Source organism: Telmatherina bonti, assembly GCF_933228915.1.
Source record: "Telmatherina bonti genome assembly, chromosome: 21".
NCBI lineage: Eukaryota > Metazoa > Chordata > Actinopteri > Atheriniformes > Telmatherinidae > Telmatherina > Telmatherina bonti.
In genome coordinates, this window is record NC_136630.1 from 27,111,720 (window position 1) to 27,132,926 (window position 21,207).

Genomic DNA, 21,207 nt, shown 5'->3' on the forward strand with positions numbered 1-21,207 from the left:
AGCCAACTCACCACCAGGTGGTGATCAGTTGACAGCTCCGCCCCCCTCTTCACCCGAGTGTCCAAGGCATGTGGCCGCAGGTCCGACGATACGACTACAAAGTCGATCATTGAACTGCGGCCCAGGGAATCCTGGTGCCAGGTGTGAATATGGACACTCTTATGCTGGAACATGGTGTTCGTTATAGACAATCCATGACGAGCACAGAAGTCCAATAACAAAACACCATTTGAGTTCAGAGGGGGGGGAACATGCCTCCCAATCACTCCCCTCCAGGTCTCACTGTCATTGCCCACGTGAGCATTGAAGTCCCCCAGCAGAACAATGGAGTCCCCAGAAGGAGCACCCTCCAGCACTCCCTCCAAGGACCCCAGAAAGGGTGGGTACTGCTGTTCGGTGCATAAGCACAGACAACAGTCAGGACCCGTCCCCCCACCCGGAGGCGGAGGGAAACTACCCTTTCATCCACCGGGGTAAACCCCAACGTGCAGGCACCAAGCTGGGGGCTGATGAGAATGCCCACACCTGCTCGGCGCCTCCCACCATGAGCAACTCCAGAGTGGAAGAAAGTCCAGCCCCTTTCGAGGGTACTGGTTCCAGAGCCCAAGCCATGCGTCGAGGTGAGTCCAACTATATCTAGTCGGAACCGCTCAACCTCGCGCACAAGCTCAGGCTCCTTCCCCACCAGAGAGGTGACGTTCCACGTCCCTAGAGCCAGCTTCTGCAGCCGGGGATCGGACCGCCAGGGTCCCCGCCCCTTGCTGCCACCCAGCTCACATTGCACCCGACCCCTACGGCTCCTCCCGCAGATGGTGAGCCCACGGGAGGTTTTCTCTGTATTGCATTTTATTATTTCTGCGTTGCTATTCAATAAAACAATTATTAAAAATAAAGTAGGCTATCTATAGTTTGTCGCTGTCTTCATTGCGGCATTTAAAGCTCCTGTCTCCAATTTATTGATCTAATTTGACCCGTCTAGACCAGCGATGCTCACTAATTTCAGTATGCAGTGTCATCAACACTTACAGTATTTTACTCTGCATCGGATGCGGCTGACGTAGCGCAAAATCCCAGTAGATTTTTACATTCCAGTCAAACTCTTATTTAAGCTATCAAAAATAAGACATATCCGGGTAAAAGAGTACTTCTGGTCACCCTGAAATCAGCAAAGGTTTGTTTTTTGCTTTGTGTTTTTTTTTTGCATCCGCGTCTTTTCCACAACCAGTTTTCAGTTTCTGAGACTTTATCAGGCAACAGGCTGAGACGGTCGGTTTGGTCTATGTAAATATCCTACTACCACCAACATACAATAACTCCTGATTTACACAGTTGAAACAATAATTATAATGCATACTAACGTTATTTTAATCATTTTTTTATTTTAATTTTTTTACCATCAGTGTTTTCTTTTCTTCTCGGACTGTTTCAAATGATCTCCTGTTTATCATCTGTAAGGACTGAAAACAGCTGACTTCCCGTGATGTTACGTACACCGGTGCTCACTTCAGATGATGTCAATTCCATTGCGGTGGTCCCGAGAAATAAATTAAAAAAAAAAAAAAAAATCACTTCCATTGTGGCTTAATGTGTTGTGTTGTGGCTTTTGTTTTGCTGTGACACTTCAGGGCCACCGTAAAAAAATAAGAAGCATAATCTAAAATTCTGTCGCCAGAAATAAAGGAAGAAGAAAGAACATTAAGTAAACATTATTAAAAACATGATCAAGTTTACAAAATCTAGCTTAAATGAAACAGACTTTTAAATATGAAGTGTTTGAGCTGATCTGAGGCTTTCTGAGGCTTTGAATCAAGCTGTTGCCATTAACATTTTATTTCTAGGGGTGATGAAAACCCAGCCAATGTGTGGTCCTGTAATGGACTGCTGGAATAGCCTCCAGTTATAACAAAGCAGGCGCCAGATAATATTAAAACACGCATTTTTTTGTGTTTGAAGGATTTGTTCTTCGGACAAATGAGAAAACGGTCCTTTAGGTCAGAACTTTTGTAAAGACTGTTGATGAATGAGACTGGAGATGCGGACAGAGGAATGTGGACTTGCAGAACCGGCCAAACCGGATATCTTTTATCATTGGAGCTCAGTCTTCTGGCACCTGCTGGGCTGCAGGACATGATGGAAATCCCTTTTCTGAATCTAGACAGTCAGCTTGCTGCTAAATATTCTCACATCTGACATGAACAATGATGTAGCACGCAGAATGAGGAAGCTTTTCAATTTTAGACAGTCTGTTACCGATGGCAACAGGATTTCCAGTTTAAAAACAGAAGAATGTCACCTTTCCCGCCTCCTCACACGAGTCTGAGGCTCTGGAATCTGACAAGCCTAATTGAATGTTAACAATTTGATAATTAATTTAAATGAAGAGATGCTTCGTCATAACGTCTCATCGTCAGATTAGTTATGTGTGGAATTGCTCTCTTAATAACCTGGCGATTATTTTCCTGTTAATGTCACGGAAGTCATTGTTAATTGTTCCAGTATGGAGTTAGCGCCACAATCTGGACTGGTTCGGATGCAGCCAAGTCACCGCTTGGCAAACCTGCAGCCTCTCATTTGCCAAGCCTGTGCAAATGTGTGTGTGTGTGTGTGTGTGTGTGTGTGTGTGTTATGTTGTACGTGCCCAGGTTTGACTGCAAACACCCCTACCAGCTGTTGGATGAGTTCCACCGGCAGATCCAGGTGAGGGAGGCGGTGATGGCCTCCCTGGTGGACTCCGCCAGCCTGTTCGAGGTCACCGTCTCCGAATACAAACAGCTCCAACAATGCAGGTAAAGTCGCCGCCAGTCTGAGCCAGATTTCAGACTAATGAGGCGTTTTGAGACGCAGGAAGAGATGCCATATTCACTCTCCTGCTTCCCCCTCAGGCGTGAGGTGGGCATGCTGAAGGAGGTGTGGGACATGATCACCGTGGTGGAATCCAGCATGGCGGCGTGGAGGACGACTCCCTGGAGGGAGATCAATGTGGAAGTCATGGAGCTGGAGTGCAAACGTTTCTCTAAAGATCTGCGGGGGCTGGAGAAGGAGGTGAGGGCGGAGCAGGTGGAAACAGAAAAGTATCTGCACGTTTTCCTGGCTGCTAGCGTGCACGTGTCATGCCTGAAGGCAGGTATCCACAGTCCACCTGGTCCTGTCTTAAAGGTGGAGTATGTAAGATTTTCAATATTTTCAAAAAAATTAACTAAAAAAATAAGTACAGTCATAATTAGATAGTTTTGTTAAACATGTAGGTTCCAGTCTGTTCATACTTGATGTGTTATTAATTTACAAGTTTAATTAATGACAAAGACCCTTTTAAAATGTTTGCCTACCAGTAAAAAAAGTGCTTTTTGTCATTTGTCATTAATTAAACTTGTAATTTAATAACGCATCAAATATGGAGAGACTGGAACCTACATGTTCAAAAAACTATTTAATTATGATTGTAGTTATTTTATTAGTTAATTTTTTTTTTTAAATATTGAAAATCTTACATACTCCACCTTTAAAGTCCTGCTGCACATCTGGAGACCAAGCATCACCTCACACCAGTGTCCAGGTGAAGGATTCATTCTTGGTGTTTTAGCATCATGTGTGTCCTGTAGTGGCGGGAAATCGAATCGAAAAATCAAAAATTGGCATTTTTTTACCTCACAATTTTAAAATTGATTTTTTGTTTAAAAAAATCTTTTTTTTTTTTTCAAATAAATTAAAATAATGCATTATGAAATTTTTGTCCTTTTTATTGTTTTTATTGATCTTTTTACTTGTCTTCTTGAACATTATAGCAGCAGAATGATGGTCTGGCTACTGTGTTGGTTTTTCCTAAATGGAAATCAATAAAAATGACGCACAAAAAAAAGTTGTATACATTTATTTTGTTTTTAATCTAGAAAAATCAGCAATATTGAAGAATAGTGAGAATCACAATTTAAATCGAATCGGCACCCAAGAAATTGGAAATAAATCGGGACAAAGCGTATCATCACAGCCCTAGTGTCCTGTGCTCCCGAGTCGTTCCAGATGTAACCTCATGTTCCCAGCAAAAGAAAGCATAAAACGCACTGAAGTGTGTGCGTGTGTGTGTGCGTGTGTTTGTGCGTGTGTGTGCGTGTGTTTGTGCGTGTGTGTGTGTGTGTGTGTGTGTGTGAAAGCCAAAACCATACAGACTCTTTGAGTTTACAGGAAAGTCTGAGCCAAGATCTCGCCTTCATTCAGACGATGTTTTTTACTTAAATTCAACAGGTTTGGGATTGTCTTAGAGCATCAGTCGCTGCGTTTCCATTGCGTTTTTCGCAAAATAAAAGAGATGTTTCTGAGTTTCGACTAGTAACAATTTGCAATGTGTCTGCATGGTGGTATAGTGGTTAGCAGTGTGGCCAGAGGATTGCTGGTCCAATCCTGGGCTGGGCGAGATCTGGTCAGTGGCCTTTCTGTGTGGAGTTTGCATGGTTCCCTCGTGTATGTGTGGGATCTCTCCGGGCACTCCGGCTCCCATGTCAATTGGTTAATTGGTTACTCTAAATGGCCCCTAGGTGTGTGTGTGAGCGTGAGTGCTAGTTTGTCTCTGTGTGGCCCTGTGATGGAATGGCGAGCTGTCCAGGGTGTACCCTGCCTTTCGCCCAAAGCCAGCTGGGATAGGCTCCAGCTTCCCTACGACCCTTCATCGGACTAAACAGTTAGGATAATGAATGAATGAACAATTGCGATGTGTGATTGTTTCCACTGAACAGTGTTTAGCGCATGAGCCTCAGTTCTTGTAACATCTAATTTGGGCGATGAGATTTTGCGAGAGTTGTGGCTTAGCCAAGGTAGCCGTGTAGCGTTGTTTTGCGGTTTTCTACTTGCTGCGAAGAATTTGCTACATTTTTTTTTTTTTTTTTTAGCTTTCCTCCCTCATTTTCTTTTATAAAACTCTATTTCCTGTTGTTTGTTTCGCGCCATCTTTACCGGAAATGAACTGCTCATGACTCCACGTCATGTCTGGAGACACGTAAATGCGAAAAAAGTGTTTCTATTACACTTTTGCGATTTATTTCTTAATGGAAACATCTGAAAAACGACGTCAGAAGAGGCAGATATGTGAGACTTTTTTTTAAAAAGGAAGTTGTTTCCATTCGTGTTATTTGTTTATTGCAATATTTAGTTTTGGCCCAGTTCTAGGCATGATGGAAACGCACCTACTGTCTTGTTGTTCCATTGTAGTTCATACAGCTGATTCTGTTGTCGCTGTAAAGATGAGGTCGAAGCATCACAGGATCCTGAAACTCAGAACACGTGTGAGCTGTTGGCTCCCAGCTGCTGGTTGGAGTTCTACGCCTTGAGGACAGCAGCTGGAAATGTCTGATCAGACCAGGACTCTGGTTGCCGTGCTGACTTCCAGCTTTGTGTGTGTTGTAGGTTCGAGCGTGGGATGCCTTCGCAGGTCTGGACAGCAGGGTGAAGAACATCCTTACCTCTCTGCGGGCCGTGGCGGAGCTCCAAAGCCCGGCCATACGAGCCCGACACTGGCACCAGCTGATGGCTGCCACTGGAGTCCGCTTCACCATGGACCAGGTTTTTCCTTTTTTCCATGCAAACATGACTGTTATCCTTTTATTACTCGAACAAGCAGAGGTTTTAATGAGATCCCAGCCTTTTCTTTCCTCCGCGCTGCAGCTGAGAGAGCAGCACCTGTAGCCTGACGTTCCAGATTCCGCACAGCAGGAAGAAATTGACTTCATTCTTTTACACATTTTCCAGTCAAGGTGACAGCAGCAGCAGCTTCTCCACCTGCAGGCAAACATGCTGCCAATGAAATCATTTCATCATAAAAGCTGACGTTGAATTCTGACGTTCATGTTACACTAAGGTACTGCTGGTAGCTTTAGAAACGCTTTCGTCGTACCAAACATGACAAATGAGTTGGAAAAAACTAAATTTAGGGAAATTAACTTGTACAGCACTTTTCCAGTCATGTTGACCTCTAGTGTTTACACTACATGGAACATTCACCCATTCACACACACAGCTGTACTCTGATCCAGTGTCTTGCCCGGTGACACTTGGGCATGTAGTCAGGAAAGCCTGGAAGGATCTCCAACCAAACGGCTGAAAGACGACGGCTCTGTGGGACATTTGCATGGACACACTACAGAGCATAGAGAAAACATCATTTTCTACATTTTGTAGTAAAAAGGCATGAAAGCATGACTGCTGAAGTCATGTGGAGTGTTTGTACCTTTATTTAACCCTTTAGGTGGTGGAGTTTTTAAAGCTTTTTAAGACGTTCTGCACATGAACGTGTTGAACATGAAGAAGAGTTTAAAATGGCAGCAAAATTTTAAAAAATGGACTCCCCGTACCTGGTAAACCTGGCCGTATTAAACCTAAAATGGTTTTATTTCCAGGCTGTAAACATGTTTATTTCTGCTGTGAAGTTGCTCTTTTTAACATGGGAGTCTATGGGGATTGGTCTGGTTTGGATCCCCTAGTGGATGAAGGGGGAACTGCAGTTTTATGAACTGCGCAGGCTTCACTTTTAACCGCTGGAGGTTGCCGCTTGGTAACGTCGTGTTTTCATGTAAACATTGTAATCATTGTTACCATGTAAACCCCCACGAGAAATGTGGAATTAATCAATTATCAATTATTCATTTTGAATGAAAAAACATCATGTAACCGTAGCCATTGAATCCATTGTTCATACACTCCACATTCACACTCCGGTGGTGGTAAGCTCCAGCTCTAGCTGGCAACATAGCAGCCAGTCCACACCAGCAGCTCATATAGAAACCTGAAGGGTTTGAACCAGTGACCTTCATGTTATCAGATGGCCACTTCCAATGGTGGCTTCTGTCCTTGGTCTTCACACGCTGAGCATTCCCCAGACTGCCCAAAGCTTTCCTGAAACACCAAAGTTCTTTGCTGTGGTGATGATTTATTGATGGAGGCACAAAGCAGTGAGCCCCGATCCGTCAGAGCCTGGAGAGACGACGTCTTTCCACCAGCCAGACTTCCTGCTCAGTATTCCCCAGACTTTTCTTTCCTGCACTTTCTGACTCCGACTTTCTGCTGCTGCATCAACCTTTAGATTCCTGTTTTATTTCCTAAACACAGCTAAGTCTGTGAGGGAACAGACTGGAAAGGATTTATGTGGACTGGCTTTTGTTTGAGGTTAAAATGAATCCATGAATTTCAGATTTAATTTTTCAGTTTTTGTTCATTTTTTGGGTAAATTTATCAGCTTTGCTGTTTTTTTTTTTTTGTTTTGTTTTTTTTTGTTAGTTTATCTAAAAATGAAGCAGGTAACCAGGCTGAAACATATGATTCATTATTATGATCCCAGTTATTGTCCATACTGGTAGGCTGTGATGTGACCTGAGACCAGCTGACATGTCTCTGTGTGGACAGGAGACCACCCTGGCCGACCTGCTGCAGCTCAACCTGCACTGCTTTGAGGAGGAGGTGAGGGGGATCGTGGACAAGGCCGTGAAGGAGATGGGGATGGAGAAAGTTCTGTCGGAGCTCGACTCCACCTGGACAGGTCCGGGAAGCGTCCTCGCTGTTTTAACCAAAGCACAAGTGTGTCCTTGTTTCCAGACTCCGGATGTGTTGTCTCCTTCCTGTCCAGGCATGCAGTTCCGCTACGAGCCTCACCACAGGACCCGGGTGCCTCTGCTGCGCACAGACGAGGAGCTGATCGAAACTCTGGAGGACAACCAGGTTCAGCTGCAGAACATCATGTCCTCCAAGCACATCGCACACTTCCTGGACCAAGTGTCGTCGTGGCAGAGCAAGCTGTCGGTGGCGGACTCCGTCATCTCCATCTGGTTGGAGTTGCAGCGGACGTGGACGCACCTGGAAAGCATCTTTATCGGCTCAGAGGACATCCGCTTGCAGCTGCCTGAGGTTACACAACGAACTGTCACTTTCACACACATGCTGAGTTAATTACAGCTCTGTGTTTCAGGTATACATCACATGCATGCAGGCCTGAACCCATGGCCTTGTCTTAGCCATAAAACCCAGATAGTATAACTGTCGGAGCTGTTAATTAAAGATTCATTAATCGGCCTTTACTCCTGCTTTTGAAGCTGAGATTACACGACTGTTTAATTGCTCCCGTGATGTTCAGGCTGTGCTTCAAGCCCAGATGTTTGCTATTAAACACCTTTCCTGTGAAACCTGCTGCAGGACTCCAGGCGCTTCGCAGGGATTGATGCAGATTTCAAAGAGCTGGCGTACGCCATGCATCGGACGCCGAATGTTGTGGAGGCCACCAATAAACCAGGCCTGTTTGGTAAGCTGGAGGACATCCAGAGCAGGTGCGTTTGTTAGAAAGTCCCTTCTGCTCTCCTGCTTCTCATAAGTTAAACTCTGAGAGGAATGAATGTCTTTTCTTCAGGCTCTCGCTGTGTGAAAAAGCTCTGGCAGAGTATCTGGATACCAAGCGCCTGGCTTTCCCCAGATTTTACTTCATCTCTTCAGCTGACCTGCTGGACATCCTGTCTAATGGCACCAACCCACAGCAGGTGGCGTCACAGCTTCTTCATCCTTTTATAAACACAATATTCTCATGCAGCTTTTGCTCTTTGACCATAATGTCTTTCGCCATTTGGCTCCTGCTGAGCGCTGCAGTACCCACAGCAGCCACACAGAGGCAGTGTTGCTCACAGGTTTGGCGCATGCTTTTAACTCTTCCATGTGAAGTTGTCTTGTGTGTTTCTCCCTCAGAGATAAACTGAAGAATTTGCCCCCCAGATTTGTGTAAGAGGACATAAGCAGGCACGCAGCAGAAAGCCGAGTCCTGCCTGAACACAAACCATAGCGCTGAAGTGTTATTTATATGTGCAGAAGAATAGAAAATGCCAGTGAGGTCGTGAGATGAGAATGAATTCAGCCTGAGCTGAGTGTGCGTGTGTTTGTTCAGGTCCAGAAGCATCTGTCTAAGCTGTTTGACAACATGGCTAAGATGCGATTTGAAGCAGATGGAGAGGGAAATCCTTCGGAGACCGGCGTGGGCATGTACAGCAAAGAGGACGAGTATGTCCCCTTTAATCAGTCCTGTGACTGCACTGGGCAGGTGAAACATCCTCTCATTTATACCTTTACATCATTTCCAAGTTCACAGATGAAATATTTGTATCACGGCTCAGAATAAAGCAGACAGATGGAACTGAATCTCTCATATCAAAACCCATAAATCCATTAATTTTCCATTACATGTCATAGTATTTGCCTGAGTCCTCTTCTACTTGAATGCTTATTAATGACCTCATTAGAGTCCGCTGATAAGCAGCTGCTGGTGCCCATGTGACAGGGCTGCCAGTGTTTGTATTCGCAGTCCTGTCTGTTTTTGTGTGTTCTGGTTTAAGGTGGAGTTGTGGTTGAACCGGGTGCTGGACACCATGCGATCCACTGTTCGCCACGAGATGACCGAGGCAGTAACGGCTTATGAGGAGAAACCCAGAGAGCAATGGTTGTTTGAGTATCCAGCTCAGGTAAACAGACTAAGATTGATTTTATTGATTACACTCGCTTTGTGAACTGTGTCATAAAACATGAGAGGACTGTCTGTTGCTTAGATAATTAAAGCTATGTCTACTCCTATATGTTCAGCTTTTGTTAATACAAGTATCCCATCAGCCAATCACAATTCATTACGCTTCAACCAGCAGTTTATGACATTTAAGGGAAAAAATGGGATTTAAGTGACTTTAAACGTCACATTTTTGTTGGTCTGAGTATTTCAGAAACTGCTGATCTGCTGGGATTTTCACACACAACCATCTCCATTGTTTAACGAGAAGATCTGAAGAAGAGAAAACATCCAGCAAACTGGACGGGTTCTGCGCTGTCCAGGGATTGTTTAGTGAAATGACAGACTGTTGGGCTGAATCCACGTGGACACGGAACCATTTTTATTAAAAAACGTTCAAGTAAAGACAGGATTGTTTCTAGAAAGGCGCACATGCACACAAAACCACTGAAACCACCCGAGAGGGGCTCTGAAACGCTGCCACAGAAAGACACCAAAACCAGAGAAGAAGACATGGCACACGTGCACAAACTAAAACATGTGGAGAGGAAAAATGGAGTTTGTCTTTCTTTTTAGTGATGGATTTTACTGTTAAAGTCATAAACACGACACTCGTCCTACACTGATGTGATGTTGGTTCGTATCATAGACCATATATAAAGAGATGGACATAGCCTCCATGACGTCACCCGTAGGTTTCTGAAGAGCTGAATTGAAGCTCGGTGGGCGGTTCCTACCATCACCATCTTGGCACGGGCATGCGCGTCGTCTCACCCAGAAAATACAAATATGGACAAAGAGGTGCAGCTGAGAGGGGAGCCATGAGCGTCATGGTGGATGATTGACATCTAGTAAACTCCAAGCTCTCTGTAGTTAAAAGCTAACCGAGCTAACCCGGAGATAACAGGAGCTAACCAGCTAACGGAGATAAGCAGGCTAAAGCTAAGTCACGTTGTTAACCGGCTAAAAACAGCGGTTTTTCTACGTTCTTAATTGAAGCGGTAGATCGAGTATCTGTCAATCAAAAGGACACGCCCCTAAATATGCCAAACTTCGAGATTAAATTACTTTTAAATGGGCGACTTAGAAAAAAATTCACTCCCCCCACAGTTGTCATGAAGGACCTATAAACTGAAAATGGATTTTTGAACCACGCTGTAAACATGTTTATTTCTGCTGTGAAGTTGGTCTTTTTAACATGGGAGTCTACGGGGATTTGCTCTGTTTTGCAGCCCCTAGCGGATGAGGTGGCAACTGCAGTTTTATGCACTTCTGCATAGGCTTCACTTTTAACTGCCGAAGGTTGCTGCTTGGTTTGTACGCATGGATGGGCTAAGAGGGTCGGGGGGTGTCTGTCTGTTAAAAGTCCAGTCCTCCAGATCTGCCACCATCCTGCAGCGTTTAGATGGCATCCCTTCTCCAACATGCCTGAATCCGATGCCAGTCTCGTTACCGGGCATTTGCACATGAAGGAAGTCATTGGAAACAAATCACTGAAACGATTTGCTTCGTTCTCATCAGCAAACAAATCTGGAACCGCTGAGATGACAAGGAACCCCCTCATCACACATCCACACACTCCCCATAAATTCAGATTAGTTCATACCCTGCATCATAAATGGCATGTTACACACCGGTGTCATCATGTGCTGACACCACACGGGCTTTCCAATACACTGCAACTCCAAGTCCGTTCACACCCAGATAACACATCACTTGCTCCGTCCACCATGTGTGGCTCAGTGCTGACTCTACACACAGATCTGCAAAACAAGCAAAACCATTTACATCTAATTCCCATCATTACTGCACAGCTGTGGGTTAGAGCAGCTAAATGCAGGAAAAAGTGGGATTTTGGCTCCATTCCTTGGTTTCCCAGGTGAGAGCGATGTGTGTGAAGCAGTCTGGCTCATTGGTGAGAAAGTGAGCTGACTGACTCAACAGTCCACAAACTTTCTTGATTTTCCCTCCTTTGTCCGTGATGCGATAAAGAAAATGTCGTCCTGGAAACCTGTCCCACACCGACTCCCTGTTTCAGGTGGCGCTGACCTGCACTCAGATCTGGTGGACGTCCGATGTTAACATGGCTTTCGCACGCCTCGAGGAAGGCTACGACAATTCCCTGAAGGAGTACTACAGAAAGCAGGTGTCCCAGCTCAACACCCTCATCTCCATGCTGATTGGCCAGCTCACGCCAGGGGACAGGCAGAAGGTCATGACCATCTGCACCATCGATGTTCACGCCAGAGACGTGGTGGCCAAGATGATTGCTCAGAAGGTGAGAACAGCACAAACGGTGCATCCGCAAGGTGGAAAGTCCTCTGATTTTCCATCATAATCAGAGCGGAAAAGCTTAGATTATCTTCAGCACTGGCATCCTATTAACTTCTTCTTTTCTTTCCTTTTTTTAAGGTGGAGAATTGTCAGGCCTTCATTTGGCTCTCCCAGCTCAGACACCGGTGGGATGAGAAGGAGAGGCATTGTTTTGCCAACATCTGTGATGCCCAGTTTCTCTACTCGTATGAATACCTGGGCAACACGCCACGATTAGTCATCACTCCTCTCACAGACAGGTACGGAGGCGTCATTCTTAGCATTTCATTCAGACTGAGAGGCAACCAGCACCATTACTGCTTGTTTACTCTGTGAGGTAGTGAAGTTTTAATCGTCCATTAGCTTACCATCGCTACTCTTAGCTTCCCAATTCTTTCCAATGCAGCTCATGAGGAAAACGCGTGGCTCCAGTGTAAGAGCTTGGTAATTGTTCGTGTAGGTGCATATTGTGGTCACTTGTTGATGATTGCATTCAGTTGTTGCATGAAAACAAACAGAGAAGCTGGCGACATTTACCAGGCTGATGAACAAATGATGATGATGCTCTACTTGAAAGCATCCTGAAAAAAAATGGCAGCAGAATGAACAATCAGCTCTCCGATTTGAAAGATTTACATTTCATTTGCATGGAAACTCTCAAATCCTTCATTTCACACAGACTGATGCTTTGATTTGTCCAGCTGAGTCATTCTCATACAAGACAGCCCAATGTTTCTGTTAACACACAAACATGTAACACACTTTACCAGGTCCACCTTATAGCACCGTGTTGGACCATTTTCCTTCAGAACTTGCTTCATTCTTTGTGTGATGGATTTTAGTGATGTTTATTTGGAAGAATCTGGTCATATGGCACGTATCACAACACGGGCCAACTATATGATGTATTGCGATATATCAGGATACAATAAGCAAGACGATATATCGCGACTTTTCTTTACTAGTAGTAAACAGTGAACGCTGTTGCATGTATGGCGTCAACTTACTGAATCAGAACAGAGGAGCTACATTTCACTGCAGAATAAATAAAAACACTGATCTTATGTACAAGATGAACTAAGAAATAAAAAATCTGCTTCATCAGTAAAGATTGGTTGTTTGATAAAATCGACACAGTGCTTATAAATATCGATACAATATTGTCACACAAAATATTATGATATTTCAATATATATAATATAATAGATTTAGCAAGGTATGGAAACATTCCTAAGTGATTTTGATCCATATTGACGTGAAGTAGCACACAGCTGCACATGCATGATGAGAATCTCCTGTTCCACCACACACACACACACACATACACACACACACACACACACACACAGACACACACACACACACACATAAAACAGTGAGGCATCAAGCTGCAAAGGGTTTCTGGTTTTGTGTGGAGCTGAATCAAGCCTAATCTGAAATTTAACAGCTGGGACAAATATCCAGGTTGCTAAGGCAGGATTTGTGACTGCTTGGCGTAAACGTGAGCTCATAAGTTCAGTTTCAGCCTCTCTTCACTGGTTTCCAGTTCAGTTTCAGATCCATTTGAAGATACTTTTCTTTGTTTTTAAGTCTCTTAACAGTCTTACTCCTTTTCATTTGTCTGAGCTCCTTCATTACCTGCATCAGACCAGCAACGTTTCTCCATCTTCTATTGTCCAGTTCTGGTGAGTCTGTGTGAATTGTAGCCTCAGTTTCCTGTTCTTACTGACAGGAGGGAACCCGCTGTGGTCTTCTGCTGCTGGAGAACATCTGCTTCTAGGCTGGACGGGTTCAGAGACAATGTTCTGGGTATCTTTGTTGGAACCAGTGTGTGTCTGACTTCCTGTTGTCTTTCCATCATCTGGTTGCTGAAAGTCATCATCATCATCATGTGAACATCAGTTGTCTGATTAACAGTTTTTGGGTTTTGCCATTGAGTCTGTTTGTTTTTGTTCTGATCAACTAATTTATTGAACTATTGGCTGCTTCAGTGTATGCCTGCAAGCAGAAGTAGGCGTAGAAGTAGGTGTGTGTGTGCGTGTGTGTTTGTGTTTGTGTGTGTGAGTGTGTTTTATTAGGCACCAGATACATACATCTGCAAGCCAGACTTTTCACTGTCGCAGCGGGGGTGCTTTCTTTTAAATTTTTTTTAAACCTTACTAGGTCACCATGGTAACTTAGTCGGAGTTTGTGCCCTGCTTTCTGTTCAGACTTTTGCTCTCCAGGTTGGTGCTGCTAACATTATAACACACACATATAAGGCTTCCTTCCATTTAGTTTTCAGTGTTTTTCTGACCATTCGGGAGGTTTTGTGCTGTGTGGCTTCAGTTACACTGCTGTAAGCCTTATGCAGAAGATTTTCAGCTCATCTACAACATCATCAGACTGTTTCTTGAGAAGTAAACTCAGGATTAATTAATTACATTGAATTAAAAAAAAAAAAAAATCTCCAGTCAGACTGATGAACAGACTTGTCTTTGGACCTGCGTCTCTCTCAAATGACTTGTATGCTAGCTTTCCTGCAGAGGTATTTTAATCCACATTCCTTACCAGTGAACTGTACTGGGATTTATTAGTAATCATATCTGTACTCTGCATTGGTCGGTGCTTAAATGTGAGTTCTGTTTGTGGTGTCGGTGCGTCGCTGGTTTTAACTAGAACTCAGTGGTGAGCTGAACTTTATTCCACTAAAGAAAGTACAGTTACAGCATAACAAGATGTAGGTTTTCTGTTGTGTTACCATGGAAACAATATTTTCAGTTTATGATTCAGAGTGAGCAACATACATTTATAGAGCTGGTCCCCATTTGCAAGGGGAGTCTCTCCTGTCACTCTGATTGTTATTTATTTATTTATTTACCTTTATTTAACCAGAAAATCCCACTGAGATCAGAAATGTCTTTTACAAGGGCGACCTGGCCAAGGTAGCAGCCATACAGAGTCAAAACTGTATGAAACAAATAGTTAAATACAGAAAAGCCAGACGTGGCTTTTTAAGAGAAACAATGACATTCCTCCTTCACTGCATTCCTCGGGATAACAATAAAATAATTAATGGATATAACTGTTTATAATTTAACAACTTTTTGAAAATCAACCAGAAGTTAGAAAATTCATTAACTTGAGATAAAAAAATCACTGAATATTCAGTCGATCACAATTTGCTTGGAACTGGTCAATACCTTCCTGATTTCCATGTTAATGGCTGCTGAAGCGCTAAACAAGGTGCAGCCATGAAGTGCTTTTACAATTTTCTGAAGCAGCAGTTTTCTTTGGAAACCACCAACATCTGAGTTTTAAACTGACTGGGAGAGATTTTAACTGGCATTTAATCCTGTGTGAAGTTACTCTGGTGCAGGTTTGGGACTATAATCTGCTCCAGTTTGGCACGATGTCAACAGGAACGTAGAACAGAGTTTATTGGTAAGGCACTATTTACCAACATTCAGAGTGATTTACAGACACATTAGCTGCGTTTACATTTTGCAAAATAAAAGAGATGTTTGTAAAATTTTGACAAACTATAATTTGCATTTGCAGGTGTTTCAATTCGAAGGTGTTCAGTACATAAGCAGCTGTAAAATTCCACCTGGCTGACAGGATCTTATGAGAATTGTGTAGCTTTATTTCAGAGTTTTCTACTTGCTGCGGAGGATTGCCACGGCTTTTCAAAGCCCTTCTAGCTCATTCTCATTTCTAATTTACTGTGACACTCTGCATTTTGCTGCATTCGGTGCCATCTTTACTGGAAACAAAGTGGACCCCCCCCATAGCAACTCCAGGGCCATGTAAATGTGTAAAAAGTGTTGCCATTACTCTATTGTGATATACTTCTATATGAAAATGTCTGGAAAAGCCAGCCACGAGAGTGTAAAATACTTTTAGAAATATTTGAGAGGTTTTTCGAGATGTGTTTTAATTTGCGTTTTTTTTTTTATTGGGATACAAGATTTCACCCGATTCTCAGGATAATGGAAATGCAGCTCCAGAAACACCAAAAAATAAGAAGCATAATTTAAAATTCTGTCACCAAAGAGAAAGGAAAAAGAAAGAACATGAGGTAAAAACATTTGGAATTAAAACATGATCTAGTCGAAGAAGTCCATCTTAAAAGAAAGAGACTTTTAAATAAGAAATGTTTGAGCTGATTTGAGACTTTCTGGGAGTTTCTTCTGGACATGCAGAGCATAGAGGCTGAATGCAGAGTCTCCATGTTGGGTTCTGACCCTAAGAACTGATAAAAGACCAGTTCCATATGACGTGAGGAGTCTGATACTGGGTCAAAAGGTCACTGATGTATTTGGGTCCAGAACCACTCAGAGCTTTGTAGACCAGCAGCACAACTTTAAAGCTTATACTGTGATGGACAGGCCGCCAGTGTAGTGACACATCAGTCCAGAACTGGACTGATGTGTCCACTTTCTTGGTTTTAGTGAGGACTGGTGTTGCAGTTATCAAATTGATTAGGAAGACCCGTAAAGACCTTGTTACAGTAATCAAGCTGACTAAGGATGAAAGTCTGGACTAGTTTTTCCCGGTCCTGCTGAAATATCAGTGTTTATCCTTCATATATTCTTATGATGATGTTAGGCTGACTTTGATATTCCCTTAATCTGTTTTTCAAAAATTAAGTCTGAATCCATGACTACATCCAGGTTTCTGGCCTGGTTGGCTTTTTTTTGGTGTAGGGAATGAAGCTTTGCAGTGTATTTACATGTACAGGTCCTGTACAGGTCCTCGGTCTCTTGGTAACATTGTAATATAAATTTGTGTGTCATCTGCGTAGCTATGGCAACTAATGTTGTCGTTCTGTCTGTCCTGTACCAGTGGGAGCGTGTAGATGTTAAACAGAAGAGGTTCCAGGATGGAACCCTGGGGAACTCCACATGTAATTCATGTCTGCTCAGACAAAGTTGCTTATTGACATAAAGTACTTTTTGTTTTCTAAATATGTTGAGAAAAGTACCTGAGACTCACCCAGCTCTATAGTTGTTGGAGTAATATATTGTGGTCAGCTGTATTAGTCACAGCACTGAGGTCCAGTAAAACTCATACAGACATGTTTCAATTGTCTGTATGCTGTTTTTGTTTTCGTAAATTGTATTTGTTTGGATTTAATTGTTTAATTGAAATAAAGGTTAATTATAATCCATGCTCTGAAACTTACAGCAATCCTGTTGTCATGGGAAAAACAGCTAAGATTGATCAGTTTTGCCATCTGTAGAATGACCAGCCGCTCCCCGACTGTCTTCCTGTTGAAATTATCCGGAACTGTGTAACACATCCTGCAGCTTAGTGTAATAGCCTTTAACCTACAGAAATCTTTAGGCTAAACATACGTTTACTGCCAATGAGAAAGGATTCCATCCACATAGTATAACAAATGAAACTCCTGTTTGGACTCAAAGTTGCTTTAAAAATCTGTTTTTGTTGACAAAAAAGTCTTTTTTTTCGTGCAGATAATTAATGGATAAATAGGATGCCTTCTTACATCTACATTTGAGTCATGTACACCCCACAATGGCCAAAACCTTTCAGAAGTCAGCACGGGCATGCGGCCAACAGCTTGTCTGTTTGTACGCACGCACTTCTGCAGGACGGCCGATAAACTACACAGAGATGAATACCTGCATCCCAGAGTCCTTTGGCAAACTGCAGCATTTGATTGTGCAGTTTTCCAGGCTGACCAGTAGCCTCTTTGAAGCCTGAACAAAGCAGAAAACAATAGCTTTGATGGGCAGATCAGCGCCGTGTCGCAAGACGTCACCATATGGTGCATGAACTCGCTGCAACTCTCACAGTTTGTCCCTGCCTTTTATTGCAACAATAGAGCAGGGAGCAGGAGGCTAGGTGTCAAATCCTTTAATCCATGACTTGAGAGAGAAGCTCAAACAGCTAAAAGATTATATGTTGTTTGATATTGTCACACAAGTTTCTTCACAGCAGAAGCACTTGGAGAGAAATGCTGCCTGCTGCTGTTACTGGAGTCTGTCAGTGAACATTCATTGGGCCTTAAAACACTGATTGACTGCTTTGCCTTAATAGTATAAACTATAGATTTATATGCAGTTTATATGCAGCCTGTAATATTAAACAGAAGAGATGAAGAGAAATCAAAAGTGTAAGTCCAAGTCGAGTCGGAAGTCACTGGAAATGTGACCTAAGTGAGACTATGAGACTTAAGTTATGTTTGAGTCAGTAAGTCTGCCAGCACTGATGGCACTGCTTGTTCCTTCAGATCAGTGATTCTCAACCTTTTATGAACCATCGCCATCCTGTCCATTATCCTGCCTCCCGACCAAACTGAAAAGCAAACTTCACAAAGTACCAACAAACAGCAGTCATGCTGCTGGACACTATCACACTAAGTTAGTCTGAGCCATCTAGTTTTTTCACTGCAAGCTGCAGAAAAGTCCAGTTTATCCATCAGAGTATCATCAGATCCAAGTAACTGCAGGATTTTTCGATAACTGTTGGGGATTGTGGGGTATGTGGGGGCTTTCAATGATCAAAGCTGCATTATGCAGCTTAAAGGGCCATGTCTGCTCCCTTTGTAGGTAAAGGGGGACATCTGTTTCAGAGGTTGTGTGTGTTGGTCGCAATAATGCAAATAAAGTTGTTTACAACCATCCAAAAACACTAGAAGAAGAAAACCATGAAGTGTTTTTTTTTATGTTCTCAACTCTTGGATTGTCAAGGAGGTTACAAACCTCCTTGACAAACCAAGGAGGTTTGTAACCTTCCTCTTGTGTGTCAGCTATACAACTCAACACTGTCCCCTTGTGATTTCCAGTGGAATTGCACTATTTTCTGCATCAGCTGATGGACAGCTAAACTGCTTGAAAACTGATCTAATTACGCATTTAACAAACGCAAGAGATGACAAAACTGTCCATGCATCTGCGTATTCTGCCTGGAGACTAAATGGACTTTAAGAAGTTTGGCATTCGAACCGCATTCGAGCAGGTGTGTATATATAAGCACCTGTTCTACCAGGTGAGCTGAATGCAGTGTATGGTATGTGAGCTGCAACATCAGACTGTACACCTGACTGAATTCTGATGCGTACAGGGCAGACTACGTACACGCTAAGAAACACTGATCTGATTTACTCTGTTGTCTGGTTCAGTTCCAACACCATGTTCTTCTGTTCATCTGCCGGTGTTTTTTCTTTACATCTATGGCACATCTGATCCATTGCATCATCCTGAATACACAATTGTTATTTTATCAGTCTCTCATTAGTTGCTTCATCAGTAATGAACTCTTTGTCATTTGCACACCGTCCCGTGATCTAACATCTTTGCCTCTGACCAACTCCTACTGATGCAGCATTCAACAATGAGCCGGAGAAATTCAGCTAAAAGCCTCCACCGAGCATCGCCACCCAAACAAAGCGCAACTACAACCATAAAAATCTGGGTCTGTGCCTCCTCTGCTGTTTTGTTGTCACAATATATTCCAGGTGACACAAACACAGCTAGTCTGCTCCTTTGCTCTGTGGTAGGAGGAAACGATCCACAAAGGTCCAAATTATCCATGTTAAGTAATGTTTTCTCATGCCTGAGTGTGCCCTTCTATAATATATTATCTTTATGTTCGCTTCTTTTTGGATCCCTATTGGTGTTTTTCAGGTGAAAGTGTGAGACTTTGTTCTTCCTGCCTCATCGAAATCAAACAACAGAAAGTAAATCTCTCGTAAATACCTGAAGGCCATCCTGAAAACAATATTTCTCCCAGTTCCCTCACACTGTTGGGGTGGGGTGAGGTGGAGTGGGGGGGGACACTCCTTTAGATCAATCATATATTAAGCAGGCTGAGAAGCAGCAGAAGCGGGAAGGAAGAAAATGTGAATTAATAAGCTGATCGATATCGCTGCCATGTCAAAAAGCACAAGCTGGATCTTATGATTTATGAATGTGTTTATCTGCAGGTATATTTTTCATACATGTGAGCAGATTTAAACTTAGATGCTCTAAAATGCTTAAAGACTGTTCATTTCCAGTGAGTTTGAGACGATCCACACTCGCAGTGGGAAAATCTGGCCTGTACTGGACAGCTGAGATTAAGATGAATAATTTTGAGCATTTTTCTCTCAATCACAAACATGTGACATTAGCATGTTGTTTTTTTCTTTTCAAAATAAAATAATTTATTTTAGCGATGACAGTGAGTTGCAATGTCACGAAAAAACTTTTAAAATATCAATATTTAGAATCAGTGTTTGAGTTTACTTAGTTTGAATAGTGCAAAAATCAATCCACATGTTGAATTAATGAAATGTTGGACGATAGGCTCTTTTGTGATTACACCCCCAGTTTTATCCCTTATCCTCAAAAGCATATACATATGTCTACATATGTATTTATTATTAATAAAAAGAGAGATTGTAAAGGTTAAATTGATAGCAGAGACTTCAGCATTATGATGTCCAGGTTTTGTGTTGGCTCTGTGAAAACATGTTTTTACATTCTTTAATCCAATGTCATTTCTGTGAGGCTCATTCTTGAAAAACTGGAGATTTAATGAACACTTTGAAAGAGTTCCACATTTACGGATCATGTAATGAATAGACCACTCGCATCGTGTTATGAATTGGGGAGGTTGAAGGTCTCAAACAATTTGTCTGGTGTATGATTGCATTTCATTGTGCTCCAGGTTATCAGTAACAGTATTGCTGTTTAATAATAAGGAGTTAACAATGGCTCCAAGCCTTGAGATGGAGAATGAGCAGTAGATTTCTCCTGAAGTGGAAGTGGACATTTTCACTTGTCAAAGGCAAACCAGGTTTCGCCGCACAAAACAGCAAGAGGACAGATTTATATCAGGCAGGTTTATTCAAAGTGCCTTACATAAAACATTAAATGCATTACAGATGGTGAAAAGAAAGCATTAAAAAGTAGTAAAAAGCAGCAATAAATAGTAAAAATCAAAATAAAATCATAAAATGAAAGAAATTTAGGATAAGTTGGCCTGCAGATCTTATGTTCAGGAACATAAGGAAGAAATGTCTTTAACCTGGATGTGAAAGTGTCGACATGTGGAGAGTTTGTTCCACTTGTCTGCAGCAGATCAGCTCAATGCTTCTCCATCGTTATTCTGGTCTCTGGACTGGTCTCTGGTCTGGACTCTGGTCTAGACTTTGGTCTGGTCTCTGTTCTGGTCACTGGTCTAGACTCTGGTCAGGTCTCTGGTCTAGACTCTGGTCTGGACTTTGGTTTGGTTTCTGGTCTGGACTTTGATCTAGACTCTGGTCTAGTCTCTGGTCTGATTTCTGGTCTGGACTGTGGTTTAGTCTTTGGTCTGGACTTTGCTCTAGTCTTGGTGTATTCTCTAGTCTAGTCTCTGGTTCGGTCTCTGGTCAGGTCTCTGGTCTGGAC

General features: G+C 42.8%; 1 protein-coding gene across 1 annotated transcript in view; it reads left to right on the top strand.

Annotated features, from left to right (window-relative positions):
* Positions 1-21,207, top strand: part of dnah9 (dynein, axonemal, heavy chain 9) — a gene marked incomplete at both ends in the record, with an annotated part of 232,712 nt that overhangs the window by 54,657 nt on the left and 156,848 nt on the right. Inside the window, 11 exons of the mRNA XM_079260636.1 lie at positions 2,643-2,786; positions 2,883-3,042; positions 5,395-5,550; positions 7,387-7,519; positions 7,607-7,884; positions 8,170-8,300; positions 8,381-8,507; positions 8,906-9,058; positions 9,351-9,476; positions 11,553-11,792; positions 11,927-12,087. Of these exons, the coding sequence (XP_079116762.1) occupies positions 2,643-2,786; positions 2,883-3,042; positions 5,395-5,550; positions 7,387-7,519; positions 7,607-7,884; positions 8,170-8,300; positions 8,381-8,507; positions 8,906-9,058; positions 9,351-9,476; positions 11,553-11,792; positions 11,927-12,087 (1,809 nt within the window). The remainder of the gene's footprint in view (positions 1-2,642; positions 2,787-2,882; positions 3,043-5,394; positions 5,551-7,386; positions 7,520-7,606; positions 7,885-8,169; positions 8,301-8,380; positions 8,508-8,905; positions 9,059-9,350; positions 9,477-11,552; positions 11,793-11,926; positions 12,088-21,207) is intronic.